At 38.9% G+C, this 20802-nt stretch overlaps 1 protein-coding gene across 1 annotated transcript in view; it reads right to left on the reverse strand.

Annotated features, from left to right (window-relative positions):
• The window catches only part of FOCAD (focadhesin), a 266859-nt gene that overhangs the window by 206012 nt on the left and 40045 nt on the right, over positions 1–20802 (reverse strand). Inside the window, exons 5-7 of the mRNA XM_058672241.1 lie at positions 14547–14648; positions 8467–8671; positions 3672–3878 (exon numbers count right to left, since the gene is read on the reverse strand). Of these exons, the coding sequence (XP_058528224.1) occupies positions 3672–3878; positions 8467–8671; positions 14547–14648 (514 nt within the window). The remainder of the gene's footprint in view (positions 1–3671; positions 3879–8466; positions 8672–14546; positions 14649–20802) is intronic.

Raw genomic sequence — 20802 nt, forward strand, 5'->3', positions numbered from 1 at the left:
GAGATTCGACATACCAAAATAAGAAAAAATAAATCGTAGATATTTTGGACCAGATAACACTATAGTTACTCATAATTCTAAAGGTTACAAGTTCTTTGACTTATTTTTTAATATAAATATTGCCAAGGTACTGTACCATTTAATGACATTTATAATGAAAGCCTGTGCTGTTGGGGACCAGCTCAATGGCTCAACTGGCTAATCTTCAGCCTGGAGGTGACAGCATCCCAAATGGGTACCAGCTTATTTTCTGGCTGTTCCACTGTATATCCAGCTGTTTGTTTACGGCCTGGGAAAGCAGTGGAGAATGGCCCAAAGCCTTGGGAACTACACCCATGTGGAAGACCCCAAGGAAGCTCCTGGCTCCTGGCTTCAGATCGAATCAGATCAGCGTGGACCACTGCATTCATTTGGGGAGGGAACCAACAGATGCAAGGCCTTTTCTCTGTCTCTTTCTCTCTTTGTAAATCTGCCTTTCAAATAAAAATCCATAAACCTTTATTTTAAAAGATACAGAAACCAAGAAAGCAAAAAACCAAAGGAAGGAAGGAATGGGGGGAAGAGAGAGAGAGAGAGAGAGAGAGAGAGAGAGAGAGAGAGGAAAAACAAGCATCATGTCCCACTGTAAATACTATAACTCCTTCGGTAGCAAATGGCTCTGCACTGAGGCAGCCTTATGGTTCTACTCGCCTTTCATAAGCCTCTTGCCTCACTCCATTCCAGAACAGGGAGTCCTTTAAGTTTGGGGAAGTTAATGATCTACAGGCCACACCTTGACAAGCTGCCAATAGGGGTCCATAGATAAATGTTTGCCCCTTTATTCCAGAATCCTCCGGAGGGTTCTGAGATTTATTTCAAAAATCACAACATCATAACAGGTGACTAGACAGAGAAAACACACACACACACACACACACACACACACACACTATAAAATATTATTCAGCCATAAAAAAGGATGAAATTTTGTCCTTTACAACAAAATGGATACAACTGGAACCCAATACACTTAGTGAAATAAACCATTTCCCAAAAGGCAAATATTTTCTTTTCTCTGATATGTTGTAACAAATATACAAAGTAACAAAAATGCAATCACTATAAGATTAACATTTTATATTTTGGTTATTGTTTGACCCCACATCTATGCTCCTGAGGAACAGTATGGTGTTTTGTTTTTGTGTTTGCTTGTTTGCTTTTTTTGTTTTTTTTCCTACTTACTACTTGTTAAATTCTTTACCTAAAACTGAAACTATACTATTTTAAATTTTAACAAGGTTGCTGCGGCAGTTGCACAACTGGCTAAGCCTACACCCTGTGGCTCCAACATTCTAAATGCACACTTCATGTTCTGAGAGCTCCACTTCTGATTCAGCTCTCTGCTGACACCCTGGTAAGGCAGCAGAGAATGGCCCAAGTCCTTGGGACCCTGCACCCATGTGAGGGACCTGGAAGAAGCTCCTGGTACCCAACTTCAAATCAGCTAAGCTCTGACCATTGTAACCTTTTGGGGAGTGGAACCAATGAATGGAAAATTGTATCTCTGTCTCTCCTACTCTCTCTGTAAAATCTGCATTCAAATAAAACTAAAAAAAAATCATTTAGAAAATGAAAAAAAAAAAAGGAAGGAAAGAGAGGATGGGCAATGGCAAGGAACCTGGGCAGGAGGAATGGTACAGTGGGAAATATCGCATTGTTTCTAAATCTATATTGTGAAACACATGAAATTTTCCCACATTTTGTAAATAAGCTAAAATTTTTTAAAAGAGACAATGGCAAAAAAAAAAAGCTAAATCTAATCAAATCTCTAACTTTAAACAGAGAAACATGATACAGTGTAAAATGAGAACGCACTCAGTAAAACCCAGAATATAGGAAACATAGCTCAGATAAAAGTAATTATCTATTTAGATATATTATCTGTATTATGGAATACTCTTATAAAACATATCCATTATATCATATGTTACAATTATATATAATTATACATCTAAATTGGGGGTTGATACAATTTTTTCCATTTAATATATAACCAGTTACCTATCTGAAACATATAATTATGTCTATTATATAATGTGTAATATATTCAATCATATACAATATAATTATAATTATGCATGATTATATAACATACAATAGAGTCTCAATTTATATAAAACCATTATTATAAGATTGACAAATTGACAAATGCTATACCTGAACCTTTCTCCACTTCCAGATAATACCAAATATATACTCACCCTAATTTTTTCAGCTGGCATTCAGTCCCTTATTCCACTTACATCCATCACCACCATTCTTCTGAAACTGCTTCCTCCAATATGACCAATAAATTTAATTGCTGCTTCCTAAAATACCTTTCAATCCCTAATTTTACGTCTTCTCTCCACAAGACATGCCAGTCAAACACCCCTTTTTTGATATTCTTGTTGTCTCTTCTACTTCCCATAAAATCTCTCCAGTCAGTTTCTCCAGCGCCTCATTGCCAGGACACTCTAAATGTCAATGATCTTTGGCATTCCATCACAAGCCTTGCCATCCAATCCCTTGAAGAAACCTCCCACCTCCAGACACATCCACAAATCTGTAACTTCAGCATAAGCTTCTAGCCTGAATCACGAAAATCACATATTTGACCTATAAAACATACACAGGATATACTTCAGGTGAAATGAAGTCATAATGATGGGGCCCTAATCCAGCCAGATCAGTGTCCCTTTTAGAAGAAATCACAAAGCTCACACATTCTCTGCCATTCTATGACCAAGCATGAAGGCAGGAAACCATGTGCAACCCAGGAGGATAGCCCAGAAACAGAAGTGTCCAGAACCCTGACTCTGCATTTCTCAGATTCCAGAACCATGAGAAACAAATATCTGTTCTTGTCCAAATCTGAAAGTATTTTCCATGGCAGATCTAACTAAAACACTACTGTCACTTTCTGCTCTAATGGTACCACTCTACTCAAAATCTTCTGCCCCACAAAAATGCCCTTCCACATAAGAAATATGGGGGGTGTATCTCTGCTTAAAAAGCCCTCAACAGCATAACACTGCCTAGGAAATAAAACGTAAAGTCATGTATGTTCCATGGAAGACAGGCCCAGAATTTCCCCTCCTTGTATCACTCCACATACTCGAATCTTTTGAGCAGGTCATGCCTGCCTATTCTGTCACAAGCCTGCTTTTGGATGCACCATTCTCTGAGCTAGAACAGCCTCTGAACCTGTGGACTGCATCATGCCCTACTTTCCTTGTGTTCCCATTATCTCTAAATATATACCCATAACACTATCTATCTCACATAATTTTATGATTACTTATTTTTATGACCTGAGCCTTCTGAGGTCATAAAATGCATCCTTTTCATCTATGCAATTTATGGAACCTGGCATATGGTAAAGGACCAGTACTTGCATCACACATATCACACATGGATAAAGGGAAAAAAGATATCTATCTATCTATCTATCTATCTATCTATCTATCTATCTATCAAAGTGGATCCTTAACTGATTTCCAAAAAGAATTTGATGCTTCATATTTTGTACTAAACTACAATAGTATGATCATTGGTATTAGATCAAATCCCCATAATATATAATAGTCATACCACTTAGTTTCTCTAAGACTCACACTTGCTGATACATTATAATTTCTTACTATCCTCACCTCCTTCAAAACTTCAACACTGTGCTCTAAAAGGCGAATGAAAGATGAGCATTCCCCAGTTATCTTTAAACTGACTTCACAGACACACAGGAGTTGAAGGGTCAGCTGAGCAAGCTGAACTTTCCAGAAAACAGGATGACGCGAAAGACTTGAATATAATTCTTCAGTAAAAAGCATCACTTCTGTTGTTTGTATCAAATCTTCCATCTGTTGGAAAACAGTATTATTCAATATTAAAACAATATTCAAAGAAAAGGATAAGACATACAAGCATCCCTTGACATAAACTACTTTTTCTCTAAACAAAAATAAATCTAAAAAAATAGTTTTAACGGAGATGAAGGAGGTTATCAGAACTTAAGATTATACTATACAACTCTGCCTCTTTCTTTGTCATTCTTTGTTACTGCTGGTTGGCACAAATTCTTTCATTTACTTTTATAGTTTCTCTACAAGCATTATGTCTTACAACAAATTATACTGCTGTGTCAACATATTGAGTGAAATTAATTAAAGCTACTTTTGGTGTCTACAAATGAACTCTCCCTTTTTGCAGCTCCAACAGAGATAGCCAGGAGTTAAAGGTCAGTAGTCTATTCGGACACACCACTAAACCTTTCAGCTGCAAGAGATCTCCTCAGGCAGCCTTAAATGAGTATCATTTCCAAATTTGACCTATGAATAAGTGACTTTATTCAAATGGTACATTATCATTTTCACTAGCGAATATGTTGGATAGGAGGGATTTGGGTGCTCTTAGATCTCAGTTCAATTCAAACCCAGCTGTCCCGATCAAAACACACACACACACACACACACACTCGCATTTCCCAGAAATTATAAACAATGAACACCTGCTTCAATCAGGAGCCTTCTATCTCTTAAATTGCTCAAGAAAGCCTACAGTTGACTAGCTGTAACTTTCACCAGTTGTTAGCATTATAATAACTTAAAATGATGACATACACATGCAGAGAAGAAATAGTTCCTAATAATTTTAAAATGATATATAAATAATAACTAAATTATTTTACTCTTTTGCAAATATAAAGATATTCCAAAAAGTTGATGGAAAACAGAATCAAAAGTTGACTTGGGGGCAAAAACATTTTTAAGACCATGAAAATTTTTTAGTAATTTGCATTGTCCACAAATGTCCTGAAGAACACTCATATATTTAGATTTCAAAAAATTTTGCGCTAGGAATCAGGTGAAGCTGCTGCCTGCAAGCTTAGCATCCCATATTGGAGTGCCGGTTCCAGTCTTAGTTGTTCTTCCAATTCAGTTCCCTGCTAATGCACATGGGAAAACAGTAGAAGATAGCCCATATAGATGGCTTGTACCCCTGCCATCTCTATGGAATGCTAGGATAATGTTTTGGTCCTGGCTTCTGCTTGTACCAACCCAGGCCATGCAGCCATTTGAGGACTAAACCCTGTGGATGTATCATATTTCCCTCTCTTTCTCCCTTTTTTCCTCCCTCCCTCCCACCATCTTCCTCTCTCTCCGTCTCCATCATTTTGCCTTTCAAACAAACAAATCATTTTTTTAAATTCACCATGCACATCTTTAAATCCACTTCCCCCCCAAAAAAACTTTAATACACCCTCATATAGTGGGAAATGTAAAAGTTCACCAAATAGAAGACACAGATTCAAAGCCAAGAAAAGTCAAATGTTTATTTGGCAATATGTTTCCTTAAGTGCATTTTGTTCAAACTTGAAATTTTCCATATTAAAAAAAAAACTCAAAAGGCATTGCCAGAAAGTTATCATTTAGGGTTTTCTTATCTTTAACACAATGAAATTATAAATAAGAAAACTTTTGAAATAATCATAATTAAAATGAAAAAGACTATTCCATAAAATGGAAAAGCAATTAGTAAAGAAAACAAAATGTGAATTTTATGGCCACACCTTCATAATAAGTAACAGGATGGCAAGAGTATTTCTAAAAAAAAATTATTTTAGTTAATTATGATTCTATCCTGGTGCTCAATAAAAGTCAGCTTTGTATTCAACTCTAAGAGAAATATTTCATAACACCACATTGTGAGTATCAATAAACAAGAGATCCCAGCAAGCAAGTGTGGTAAGTCTGGAAAATATTTCACACGAAGACTGGAGAACAATAAAGGAGAGGAAGGCAGATTAGGAAGAAGGAAGAAAAACAAGCTAAGAAATGATCCAGATAGGCTATTTTGTTCCAAGAATAAAAGCTAATGAATAATTAAAGGGAAAGTTAACAAAAAATTCATTCTAAGAAAAAACCGGTTGCTTTCCAAATGGTATCATTCCTATCACTAAAATATCCAACTAACCACAGTATGGTCATCTTTTACACAGTGTTTAAAACACCGCAATGACTGGAGAACTGGATTATGCCTTCTTCTAAGACCACTTCCAAATTCTGATTCTTCATTCTAATAATGCTAATTTGTCAAGTACTTATGTTTTATATTACTACTCTGGATAATTTGTCCCTACTTCTCATAGCTTAATTATGTCAAAATGCCACAGTTCCCACAAAGCATCTTTAGATCCCATTTCTAGGTATATGTAGTCTTGTCAATACAGGTTCATAAAGCCCAGCATGGTAGCCTAGTGGCTAAAGTCCTCATCTTGCATGCGCCACAATCCCATATGGGTGCCGGTTCATGTTCCAGCTCCTCCACATTCCTTCCAGCTCCCTGCTTATGGCCTGAGAAAGCAGTAGAGGACACTCCAAAACCTTGGGACCCTGCACCCAATGGGAGACCTGCAAGAAGCTCCTGATTCCTGGCTTTAGATGGGCTGAGCTCTGGCCATTGAGGTCACTTGGGGAGTGAACTAGCAGAAAGAAAATCTTTTTCTCTATCTCCTCTCTCTGACTTTCCAAAAAAAAAAAAAAAAATATATATATATATATATATATATATATATGCATTTTAAAATATATCTATTTTAAAAGAAGAAGAAAGGAGGAGGGAAAAGAATAGGCGAAGGGAAAGGAGGAGGAGGGAAAGGAACAGAAGGAGAAGGAAGAAGAGGGGGGAGAAAGGAAAGGGGAAAGAGAGGAGGAGAAGGTGGAAGAGCAAGGCAGCAAACACCAAAGTGCATAAAGCTGGGCAATATAAGCATGGTATGAAAAAAAAAAAGAAAAAATGTACCCTAACTCAAGATACTCTGCCTCTACATTGCTTTATTTCCCAGACTAAACAAAAGCTTTGGAAAAAGCCATAAGACAATTCATTTTAATGAACTTTTCTTTGCCTTGATTACAGGAAAGCATATTTATAAATCACAAAGGAAAGATTCACTCTAGCCACTCTTTCATAACACAGTTAAAGCAGGTCATCTGTGACCTCAAATGATCACTGTGAAATATATTCCCAGATTCCCTCCAAAAGCTAGGCTGCTTGGTGCTCAGATTCCAGAAAAACAGCTAAATCCAATTATGGGATGGCCTAATGATTGAATCACTATATTAAAATCATAACATGCTAACAACTAAAAATTTTTTATTGGCATTTCCGGAAATAACATTCAAATTTCTCTCCAAATTCCCAATCTAAAACATTTTAGCATTTTATCAACATCTCTGATGACCACTTTACATCCATCTACTTAGAATTCTAAGATTTCATTTTTTTCTGTTAATGTATTTACTAAACTGGGGCTCCATTGGGACACCCTGGGGACTCCCTGGAGGCCACAGTACCTGCCCTTAGGGAATATGTGAAAACTGGCATCCACCTAACAACAGGCTAGCCAATCGCATCGTCATAATTGTATCTGCACACAGACACATTTCTCTTTTTTAAAAACTATTTACTAATATTTAGTAAATAAATGATATTTATTTCAAAAGGCAGGGAGGCAGAAAACTTCCATCTGCTAATTCACTCCACAAATGCTCACAATAGCCAAAAGGAATCCAGCCAGAGCCCAGATTTAGGGTCTTCACGTGCATCTCCCATGTGGGTGCCAGAAACCCAAGTGTTTGAGCCAGTATCTCCTGCTGCCCTGATGCATCTGCAAGAAGTTGAATCAAAAGAGCAGGCTGAGGTGGGAAACAGTTGCAGAAAATTCAAAATCCAATGTTGGGGCATGGCACGGTGGCCTAGAGGCTATAGTCCTCACCTTGAACGAGGCGTGATCCCATATGGGCGCCGGTTCTAATCCCGGCAGCTCCACTGCCCATCAAGCTCCCTGCTTGTGGCCTGGGAAAACAGTCGAGGATGGCCCAAAGCCTTGGGACCCTGCACCCATGTGGGAGACCTGGAGGAGGTTCCTGGCTTTGGATCGGCGCAGCAACAGCCATTGCGGTCACTTGGGGAGTGAATCATCGGACAGAAGATCTTCCTCTCTCTCTCTCCTCCTTTCTATATATCTGACTTTGCAATAAATCTTTAAAAAAAATCCAATGTAGAATGCAGGTAATAAATGACTTCATCTACTGTGCCCAAATTTTTTTTTAAATTGACACTAAAAGGTCTTTTCTATCCTCTTGTAATTCTCCCAGTGTATATAGCACAAAAACTAAACTCATGAGATAAATTGTTCTAAAACAAAGAAAAATTTAATGCCTAATCTAAAAATGGACTGTGTTGAAAATTAAGTTAACATAGTACTTGTCCATATTACTGTTAATTCCAGAATTGGTTCTTTTATCTAAAAGACTTGCAAGCATTTCTAGAATGAGGCTTGTCACTGAGCTTGCAAGTCACGTGGATTCAGAGCTACTTTACATAAAATGATAACTATCACCAGACTCGCAGGCCAATGATGATTCTACTGAAGAAAGCAGACCTTACCTGTAAACATGGAAGCATATCACAACACAGATGAAGAATCTGTCGTTCCAACATTGATGGCTGCTCTTTATCACAAAGACCCCGGGGTTTAAGTAAGACTTTCAACAGGGCTTGTCGCAGCTTAGCATATTCTTCTAGCTGGAATGGTTCACAATACAGATACCAAAGAAATGGTGCCATTATTTGAACACACGAAGCTTCTGACCTGCAAGTCATGTCACACGTTAGCCAGGCACTGAGTCAAACACACAACAAAGCAAGTAAGTCAGGAATATCAACTTCATGGTATATCATATATCACCCACAAGCACATTCAACTTCTTTTTTTTAAAATAATAATTTTCTATTCCAGCTTACATAATTCTTTGCCAAACACTTCTTCTTGTACGGGAAACACAACTCAACATCTGGAGCCCAAAAGCCAGATGCCCAAGTGATAAGTCTCCATTTGAACAACAGAATACCATCTATATTTCCAGGAATGGTCACTCATGAACATCCAGATCATCTGAGAGCCCTTTCAATGTAAACATGTCAAGATCTACTCTCTGGAGTAAGACATAGACATGCATTTTGGAAAAACTTTATAGATGAGGACTGATAGAAAACAAATTCACAACCTTAATCCATTGCTGGTAAGAATGTATACTAGTACAATCATTATGGAGGACAATATAAACTCAACTTTACCATAGGTATGTAAGCACAGCAAAAAAAAAAAAATATGACTTCAAGGAAGAAATAGCATTTTAATTAGGCTTGTCAATATAATTATATAATGCTATACTTTTCACTGTAATGTTATTTTAAAACACCCAGCAATAACAACATGAAATTTATCAGATTTAATTTTACTTATTTATGCATTCATCCACATGGCAAAATTTTTCAAAGACTTGCAACATACTTGTTTAAATGCAGTAAAGAAAGCAAGAAACAAATATACAAGTTTCTGCCCTCATGATGCCCAGTCTAGATTTTTTTATCATCAAGTATAAATAATTATAACACACACAATTGAAAAGAAAGGCTTCTGAGTTCATGAACATTACTGAAATGTGTATTTCATCATAGCATCACCTTAGGAAATAAACAGCTTCGTAACTGAAAGTAAGAGATAATGAGTTTACGAGTTGGCATATGAAGTGAAACTTTTCAGAGAACACATTTTAGAAATGTTGCTTCACTGCCTTTCTCTAAAAATGTATTTTCCAGACTGAATTAAAAAAAAAACTATTCAGATGGCAATGAACACTGTTCAAATATCACGAATAGCCAAATATACTGGAACATCTCAGTTTTCTCCTACTTTGAGATCCTGAAAGTAAAACACACATAAAGAAATGTATTTCCAACATGCCATTACAATGTGACATCAGGAGCGTGTAGAGCCTCTCTAAAGAAAAAAATACTATTTTTTTTAAAAACTTCTTGGCTTAATCCACCCAAATTTTAGATTCTCTATATCCTATGTGATATTTGCAGAACCACCATGCTAGTAGCATGTGAAATTTCTGGTGCCTAAGGAAAAAACGAAAATAATAAAACAGACCACCTAAAACCCCAGAGTTTAAGAATGTTTCAAAATATAACTAACTGTTAAAGTATCTACACATAAGCCTTTAATAAGTTACATAATCTCCTAAGGGAAAAGTAGTAGTAGCAAAAGGTCTAGAATGAGAATCATAAAACAGGCTTAGGCCCAAATCTACCAGTAACTCACCATGTAACCCTTGTGAGTTGCTCTCCCTCATTCCTTCAGCTGAAAAGGGTATGTCAGGAGATGGGATGCGATTGCATCTTCTGAGACAAATTTAACGGAATTATTAAAAAGGCCCAAGAGATGCTCCCTGCCTCTCTACTGTACAGGAAGAGAGTGAAAAGCTGATCCTCTGATAACCACAAAGTGGACGTTCTCCTGACAACAAATCCCCTAACCCCTTAATTCTGAACTTCCTAGTCTTCAAATTGTGAGAAACAAATTATATAGTGTTACTCGGTTCCTTATATCTCTTTTGAACTTCCTATGGCAGTGTATCTTACCTAGATATTCCATCTAAAATTGAAATCACCCATGGATTCAGAAATGGTATTCTACAGAACTATATTTCTAAGATATTATAAAACTTTCAAGAGCAACACAATATAAACACAGCTAGCGGGGTGTTTATAACTCAAGCAACACCCAGGACAATCCTCAAGAAAATTTCACAAATAAGAGTAGTAATAATCTCTTTTTATTATTTTATTCATAATTTATTTTGCATGGTACAGTTTCTTAGGCTCCTCTCCCCCACACTGCTCTCCCCTATTTCATAAATGTCAGTCCCTCAACAATAGTCACAAGTCCATCACTCTGCCACTCAAGTGTATCCTGAAACTGCAGGTATACAGAATGGAATGAAATCCAGAATTCTAGTGTCAAGACATACATAACAGTTTCCGTGGCAGTCCATCTTTTACTCAGAAGCAGAGATGCATACAAGAGCAGTAATAATCCTAGAAAAGTGAGCACATAAGAAAAACACCTTTCTATCCTGTAGTAAACAAGAAACTTTCCAGGGGTGGGTGCCAGGCCATGGCTTCTCCATGCTCAGATCCCTGATTCCAGCCACGCGTGCACATGGTGAGTTGTCCCCGGGCCTGCCTGGGCTCCAGGAGCTGCTCCCCTCGGGGTGAGTATACTGAGGGGGAAAGTCTTGGGGGCTGGGAAGGCTCAGGGCCCACCACCACCACCATTGAGCAGTGGATAGGATTGGGAAGGGGCACGACCTTGGACCTGGGGTTGAAACTTCCTGCAGACTGCTGGCTACTGGTGGGTGCCAGGCCGGGGCGTCTCCATGCTCGGATCCCTGACTCCAGCCACTGCATGCACACAGCAAGCTGTCCCCGGACAGCCAGCACGCCATTTGGTGCCAGGCTCTACCTGCTGGCCTCCTGGCCAGGAGCTCTGGGGTTTTGGTTCTTTGAATCACTGCTTAGGTAGCTCCACGTAGAAGCCACTGTGCTTCTGGTATGTGAATCAATTCTAAAGATTCCCAACAACAGAGTGACTTTTCCTTTGAAGAAGTTGTAATCACTGAACAATGCTGACCACCAAACACCAGTCCACGCACAACCTAAGACTCGGGGCTTGTCTAGCAGGATCATATCCTATCACCTGACATGATGATGGATCAGGAGACGGGTAACATTAGGCAGGACCATGACATTAACTAGCACTAAGAGAACCATATCCAGGGGCAGATTCTGTGGGGGATATCTGGGCCAAACCCTGTGGAAATTCTAGTCCCACTGGTTAGCTCAAGAGTTGGACTGGTGATGGACTAAGCTATGTGTGACCAAGCAGCCCGCCATCACTCACAGGTAAAGGAACCCACAACATTCTGGACTGGTCAAGGCAGCAGCACCCGAATGTGCATCCTGAATAGGGTGTGGGGTGGGGTGGGCTGGGCTGCAACGTTCACCAGCTCATAAAAGGCCAAATGGGAGGCCAGACTATGCCGGACACTGGCCTAAAACCCAATGGCATGTATGAGAACTGGGTCTGGGAGTGGGTCAAGTGGAGGAAACAGCCTAGAATAAGCCATGGAAAGTTTCCCACTGGCATACATTTGGCATGGGTCGGGGGCAGACCAGGCTGAATCAGTTCATGTCATCCACTGGAGAATCCGAGCACTGGAACAGAGTGTGGGTCGAGCCAGGTTTGGCTGCAACAAAAACCAGTGCACAATACTGAATGCCAAGGTGAGGTTACCTGTACTGGATGTGACTGCAGCACCCAACCCAGCACACGTGAGAACCAGGAAGAGAGGGGGCAAAGCCATCAGGGGGAATATGGGGGGGTTCCCTTGCTGGACAGCTATTCCCACTGGAAAGCCTGAGCTGGGATGGGGGCAGACCAGACTAAGCAGGGCTACAACACCTGTGGGCCTCATGTGAGCTAGATCAGAGAAAAGCCAGGCTGGGCTGATTATTCATGCTGGTGCAAACAAAATTAGAGTGGGTGAGGGTTGTTTGGCCTTAGCCACAGTATCAACTGCCAGATGCTGGAACAGGGGCTAATTCTGTCAAGTCACAGAACCACCTGGAGAGTGCATAATCTGGGAGTGGGAGAGGCCTGGGAGGGAAATAGTGGACTCCTCCCTCTTGGGTTACCATTCCCACAGGAAAGCACAAAAACCAGGACAGGGGCTGGGGTGGCTAGACAAACAGGCACCCAACAACATCCATGAGGGCTGGATAGTTGGGTTGGTTAGATGGAAAAAAGCTTTAATACCCATTGACATATATGAGAGCTGAATGGGATGTGGGACAGACTGGCCTAGTCTGCTACACATACTGACAAACCAGGGTAGGGGGTGGGCCTGGTAGGGGTTATTGTGAGTTGCTCTGACTAGGCTGCAGCTCCCACTGGTTTATGCGAGGGCTGAGTATGTGCTGGGCAGAACCAGGGTGGACTGCAACACCCATTGCTTCGCATGGAAGTCAGGGCTGAAAACAGAACTAACCCAGCAATTGCCACCACCAGCTGACTGGGGCGATGGACTGTGCTGGGCCCTGTGCTTGCTAGTACATACAAGAACCCGGTCTGGGAACACCTCAGACAAAGTCTCTGGGGATCTCCCCAATCGAAATGCCAGACTTAGAACCCTAACCATGAAAAGACAGAGGACAGAACAAGTCAATCAACCACCTCAGCTATATGTTGGCAGTGAAAAACTGGGCAAAAGGAGACTCTATGATGGACTATGTCAATCAGTGGATTCTTCAACAATCTCATCATGCTTGGAGTGGCGAGATGGCAGCAATTCATAATTGTTGAACTATCGAAACCACTTGAGCAAGAATCTCAGAGCATGCCCCACATCTGGAACCTGGGGTGGATGGGAGACTGGATGTGGCTTCTCCCTTAATACCCTCCTTTAAACACGAAGGAAACAATACAGAAACAATAGTCTTACCCACTTTCCTGTAGCCCTTGAACCTTTTTACCCTAATTAACTATGTAAAGATTGTCAAAAGTATAATAAAAAAATGGAAAAAGTTAAAAAAAGAAACTCTAAATGAAAGAATGCCTAAACAGAGATGAAAAACACAAAAATTAGGAAGGTAGTGGGGTAAGATTCAAGAGAATAAAATAGACACCAATCACAAAAGAATGAAGAAAACAAAATATCACTATTTGCTCTGTCAAATCAAAAGCAAATCAGTATATTAGCACAGCATAAACAGTTAGGTGAACATAACAGAAGCTTAGTTGGTGAGACAGGTAGCAATCATATCTGATGGAGACTAGTGCAACATGTTAACTTTCATGTTTTAGTCCAGAGAGTTTCAGTGTTTCAGAAACCAAACCTTCTGAATTCCCAATAGAAACCCTCCAAAGATATCAAGAAATGAGTTCTATGAAAGTAGAGTAGAAGTGGACACACCCCTCATGGTTAGCTCATGAACTGCAAACACATTTTAAAAATAAATGCTGTGGAGATTCACGTATATGAGTGAAACAAGATTTTTCTGTATTGGTATAGCACTCACGTATGGTTAGAGGCTAGATTTCAGGAGGACAAGATAGAACAGATGTCAGTCAGGAACAAGTGATACCAACCACAGCAAGGGGTGATAAGGATTGGAACGAGTGCCAGGAGAGTAAGGTTAGAAGAAAGGGTAAGAGCCTTAAGAAGCATCACTTAGCCTTGATAAAGTTAAACTAACTGCAATATGAATTTCAGATCCCACTTGGTAGTATCACCTGATTCCAACTGGCTGCTGGTAATGGAGGCATTAACCAATTTCTGCAGAAAAACACACCTTCTGTATATGGTGTGCAGTAGTTTACTGAATATTTTCGGTCACCTTTCTTGACACTAACTTCTTCAATAACAGCTTTTTGTATAGTAAATATTTCAGCAATCAATAAATCAGTCTATTTTTGTTTCAAAAGAAAAAAAAACCACCACTTGCTCAAGTACATTTCTTTATGAGAAAACATGGTAATCAAAGCAATTAATGAAAAATAAAACCTCTAAAATCAACAACTAGCATTCTGTATCGTCCATTACTTTATTTTACCTTACCTTTCAGGGCATTGCTCGAAAAAAGCTGTCAGTTGCTGCAAAATGACTGGCCAACAATCAGGCCTGTGTTCAAGCACAGTGATCAGAGGATGGGGATGGTTTCTAGAAAAAAAATACAAACTCACATTGGAAGCTCTCATCTCAGGACTATACATTCATAAATAAATCCAAATATATTAGCCAAAAAAAAAAAAAAACCAGTAACACCATCAAACAACTATCTTTGCTACGTTTGTCAGAGTTGGTTCATTAAAAATGACTCTCCCTCCCCATACCTGTTTTACAGACAAGAACATGGAGCCTGGAGTCTCAAGAGAGCCAAATTTGAGAATACACTCTGCTATTTAATTGCTCTGTGACTCTGGGCAATCTCTGTAATCCAGGACCTACCACAAACATATCCCCTTAACACCTTCATTCGGGGAGGACACAGGTCAGCTGCTCCTGCTGCTGCTCTTTCCAACCTTGGAAAGTTCCACTTCTTCTAACATTGTTCCAATTATTAAGCACTGCCTCTCCCTCTCTGTTCCTACTTGATCCATTCTTCTCAGTACATGGTTCTATGTTCCCTGGGAGTGTTTAGAATAAAATAAAATAATCCTTCCTTATCCCCTCTTATCTAAACTAAGTGTTTGAAATTTCTGTTAAATGGGAATGATCGATACACTTGGAAAATTCCATTAAGACACCTTTGTAAAAACTACATAAAATACAATATCTGAAATCTGAAGGATTCTGAAGGAATAGAAAACAAATACAATTTTTTTAAAGTCCACTTGATAATTATTTCAAATAGTTCAATAGCCTAATAATAGTTGTGAATTCATCAGTTATTTAAACTATGAAACTACCACTAACATAGTCGGACAACAAGAAGTGACTTACTCTCTTTCGACCTCCCCCCTCCTTTAACACATATCTCTTTCACTCACTCTCCCCTCATTGATCCCCTCCATCCCTACCTGAGGCCCACCTGAGTGTACAATCCCATCTTCCCACCTCCTTAATGATCAATTAAAAAACTAATGATCACAAATTAATACAAGCACAGCTTGTCTAATTTACATGAATATTACTTTCTTACCTTCCATTGAATCTAACATTTCCTCTACAACATAGCACTTCATTTCTTTTTTTTTTTTAATTATTTATTATTTAACTTCAGTAATAGCACTTCATTTCTTATAGTTAAAAAAGTAAATACTGTTGAATATATTTTTTAAAAAAAGAAGAAATGCAAAATTCTTATAATCTAACCCAGATCTAACAGTCCTGAAGAAAATACTGATGCACTGCTTAGTCACATTGTACATTAACTAAAGAACTAGTACGGAAGCCCAGGTCTCAGCTTGGACTACTAGAAATAGTTCATGAATCAACAAATTTTACAAATGATATAGGAAACTTCAAAGTACTGCCAGCATTGAGAACCACAAGCAAAAACCACTCAGAAAAAGATAGGAGCAAGAGATATTCGGATCTTTTTTTTTTTAAAACATTTCTTAAAAACAGAAGAATCCAGTAGAATACAAGGAAACATCGAATTAGACACCTCTCTGATACCACCACCCAATATCTGCATATATTAACATCTCTATTTTCTTCTCAGCCTCACCTAATTTATCATGAACCAAGTTCACAGGCTTGCAGTCTCTCGCTTGTTAAGCACAGGCTATTTCTGATTGCTCAGACTGCAGTCATTGCTAAGGGATATTTCCAAGCAACTTTTTTATGCCAAAAACTCAAAAGTACTATTAAAATCAAGTTTCCAAATTTCAAAATCTTTGGCAGTTAAACTTTAAAATATGTTTCCACTGTTACCACAAATATTAAGAAACAAATATTGCAAATCCCAAAAGCCTCTCCAGTATGTCACATCAGAGGAACTCTTTACTTGGAAGTTCAGTAGGTCATGCTCAATTAAAACCAACAAGCCTCTGGGGCCTGGCAGAGTAGCCTAGCGGGGTAGCCTAGTGGCTAAAGTCCTCGCCTTAAGCATACCAGGAACCCATATGGGTGTCGGTTCTAATCCCAGCAGCCCCACTTCCCACCCGTGTCCCTGCCTGTGGCCTGGGAAAGCAGTTGAGGACAAGCCAAAGTCTTGGGACGCTGCACCCATGTGGGAGACCTGAAAGAGGCTCCTGGCTCCTGTCTTTGGATTGGCACACCTCTGACCATTGCAGTCACTTGGGGAGTGAATTAACAGATGGAAGATCTTCATCTCTGTCTCTCCTCCTTTCTGTATGTCTGACTTTCTAATAAAAATAAATAATAAATAAATCTTTAAAAAAAAAAACCAAACCTCTGAATAATAAAAGAGAAACTGCAATTATTTTAGTAATGGGTTCTCCCTCATTAAGAACCTATTGTTATAAGGAGCTTTGCAAATGACCATTCATTAATCCTTCATGAAATGCTAGCATTTCTGACTACTAGAAAAGAAAGTCACTCGTGTGTTTTTTAAGATTTTGTTTATTGAAAGAGCTATAAAGAAAAAGGAGAGGGAGAGAAAGAAAAAAAAAAAGAGAAAGAGAGAGAGAGGCCTTTATCTGCTGGTTCATTCCCCAAATGACTGCAACAGTCAAGACTTGGCTCAGGCCAGAGCAAGAAGCCACTAGCTTCTTCCAGATCCCCTGCTTGGGTGCAGGTTCCTGAGGACTTGGGCCATTCTCTACTTTCCCAGCACATTATCAAGCAGCTAGATCAGAAGTGGAGCAGAATTCACTCTGATATGGGATGCCAGCAATGCAGACGGCAACAGCAGTGGCTTAACCCAGGGTCACAGTGCCAACTCCAAAAATCCAACAAGCTACCACAAAATTCTTACGTGATTATAAAGTACTAAAGTGGTTTTCAATATCCCTCCCTTATAAACCATCTCTTCCTGCTTCCTACTTTAGTAATTTTCGTTTTTTTTTTTTTTGCTTGCTTGTTTGTTTTCAAAGATTTATTTATTTTTTTTATTACGAAGTCAGATTTACAGAGAGGAGGAGAGACAGAGAGGAAGATCTTCCGTCCGATGATTCACTCCCCAAGTGACCACAATGGCCGGTGCTGCGCCGATCCAAAGCCAGGAACCTGGAACCTCTTCCGGGTCTCCCATGCGGGTGCAGGGTCCCAAAGCTTTGGGCCGTCCTCGTCTGCTTTCCCAGGCCACAAGCAGGGAGCTGGATGGGAAGTGGAGCTGCTGGGATTAGAACCGGCACCCATATGGGATCCTGGCACATTCAAGGCGAGGACTTTAGCCACTAGGCCACACCACCGGGCCCAACTTTAGTAATTTTAAAGTAGATTTGAAAGTGGTGTATATATAGCCGATAACTCTACAATAATTTTACTTCTACCTTCTCCACCCAGCTTAAGAGAATCCCTCTAGTTTCATTACATGCAGCTAAAGGTCTACTTGCTAGTTAGGGATTCAAAGGTTCCAATTAATGTCTAAACCACAAAACTGATATTAAGTAAACTATAGTCAAATAGAGATAGTTCAGATTAACTACTTATTCAGATACATGGATAATTAACTTTTCCAGATAACTGATTGTGACAGATAAAGAAGGAACATTGTAGGAAATAAATACACTATTTGATTCCAAGAAGCTTAAAACCCAGGAGAAGGGAAGGACAAAATGAGAACACTGAATCTTCCTGCTGATTAGCCCTGGGTTGCTAATATCACTATTTCAACTGCGTACAACTAAGCCAAAATCCATAATTACCAAAATTTTGTTGTAATACTTTTAAGGATAATTCATCAAAGAGCCAAATTGTCCCATACAAATCATTAAATTGGTATGTGAATACACACACAAAATAATATTCATTCATAAAGCCTACACTTAAGTAACAGCACGGATGCTTTTCCCAACTCAATAAACTTCTTGTGCAACTGCCATGTATCAGGGTTGTTTCATCTTAGCACTGCTGACATTCTGTGCAAGATACTTCCTTACTGTGGGGGACTGTCTTACAGGAAGTTGAGCAACAACCCTGACATTAACTCACTATATGCTAGCAAGAAAATGAAAAATGTCCCTAGACATTACTAAATGTCTCTTGGTGGGGAAAAAGATAGCCCATAGTAAAGAATCACAGTTCCACATAAATGACAAGTGTCATATTGAGGCACAAAACTGAACAAAGCATTGTATCAGTTCTGACTTTTTCAAAAACAAACACTATGATTCTACTTTTACATGTTCTTATACTGAACAATAAGCAAGCAATCAATCATATTCAAACTTTTAGGTTTTTTATAAATGAAGTTATCAAATATTAACATTAGGTACAAAAGACTAACACATTAGAAACAAAGATACTTAATATGAAAAATCAAACATAAAATTATTCTTTTGCAAAAACACAGGCTCTTGTTTTAAAATGAATGGTGTTAAAAGCAATATATGCTAACTTGGGTATGAAAAAAAAATGCAGTTACTTTTTGTTTTAAAATGTTACAATCAGAGCAAGTAAAATGTTGTAAGGTTAAATATACCTCACTAGATATCTTCAATGATTATTAAATTTATAGATTGTGGGCCAACACATGTAGTATAGCACGTTAGGCTGCCACCTACAACACTCCCATGTGGTCACTGGTTCCATTCAAAAAACTTGAACCGTCCAAACTTTTTAAGATTTATTTTAGAGGCATACACTGTGGTTTCAGTGGGCTAAGCGCCCAGCTGCTCCACTCCATTCCAGCTACCCACTGCAGGACCTGCCTGGGAAAGCCACAGAATACAACCTAATTGCTCGAGTCTTTCCACTCATTTGAGAGGCCCATATGAAGTTGCGGACTCTTGTTTTTTCTTTCTCCTTCTCTCTGCAACTTTCCCTTTCAAAGAAGAGAGAGAGTCTCCCATCTGTTGGTGCATTCCCCAAATGGCCGCAGAGACCAGGGATGGACCAGACTGAAGTTTCTAGGTTTCCCATGTGGGTGGCAGGGCCCAAGCCCTTGGGACACCTTCTGTTGCTTTCCCAGGTGCATCAGGGAGCTGGACTAGAAGTGGAACAGTCAGGGACTTAACACAGCACCCGTTCCCAGAATGAAAATGACCCTCAATTTCAACAAGGCAAGCTAGTAAGTTTAAACCAGAAGTGTTAGCAATCAAAAGAACATTAAATGTGGCATAAAATACATCAGAACAAAGTCTAGGTTCTGCCTTCAATTTTCCGCTATCCCCAAACCTAAAACACAAGGTATGAAAAGTAAATTGACTGCAATTCCTTATTTGAAATGATGCATTGTTTGGCCACAGAATCAACCTGAACTTACAAAGCTAATAGTGTCAGACAATGAGCTTTACAAGGTTTTAGGGGGTAAAAAAAACCACAAATATGCCCTATCATCACCATTACTCTTATTTCTAATAAACAGTGGCTACATAGCATCATGGAATTAATTTGTCAATTACCAGCATGTCCATGACTCGGGAAAAAATTTTAGTGAAGAGCTAGAATGAAACCAGGGGAGAAAAGCATGGAATTAAAAGTCAAGAGATTAATTCTTCTTCTTCCACAAGTCATTGATTTAAGGCAAGTAAATTAATCTCCCTTGATCGGTTTTTTTAATCCATAAAATCAGACCAGACTAAGTACATTATCACAACAAAAGTAATATAAAGCAAACTATTCCTTAATTTCTTAATTTTATATTTGTCCAGGAATAGAGGTGAAGTTCAGCCCAACAATGGCAGACGGCAGTGAGGAGGGCTCTCAATTACTAATATTCTAGGTAAAGCTTAAGTGGCTGTAAAAATCTATTCTAAAATTTGAAGTCTGGAAAAAGAGGTGTCCTGTTTTTATCTCAAAGAAATATACCATATATATGTATGTATATATATATATATATATATATATATATATGCCATTTATATACACAAACTTATAGAAATGAACCTATAAATTTATTTATGTATAAAAATGAATTTATATATATACATACACGTTTCAGAGAGAGTAAAGTACTATACCCAGAAGAAACTCACAGAAAATTTTAAAGCTGAATTTCCTAACTCCTCAGATAACCAGCAGAATCTGCTTTTTTCTTAAAAAGAGAAAAATACTGTTTCTAAAGATCCAAATCAATAAAAACCAGGCAACCAGGCCGGCCTCACTGGCCTCCAGTGTTGTAGTCTCTCCTTTAGTGTGCAGTGAGGTTTTTTTCCTCCCTGCCACAGATGAACCAATCTGTTGTACACTCTTTGGCATCTCTCCATTTTATGATTTGTAAATGTTTCAGCCAGTATTTTAA

The sequence above is a fragment of the Ochotona princeps genome, chromosome 14 (genome assembly GCF_030435755.1).
Source record: "Ochotona princeps isolate mOchPri1 chromosome 14, mOchPri1.hap1, whole genome shotgun sequence".
Taxonomy (NCBI): Eukaryota; Metazoa; Chordata; class Mammalia; order Lagomorpha; family Ochotonidae; genus Ochotona; species Ochotona princeps.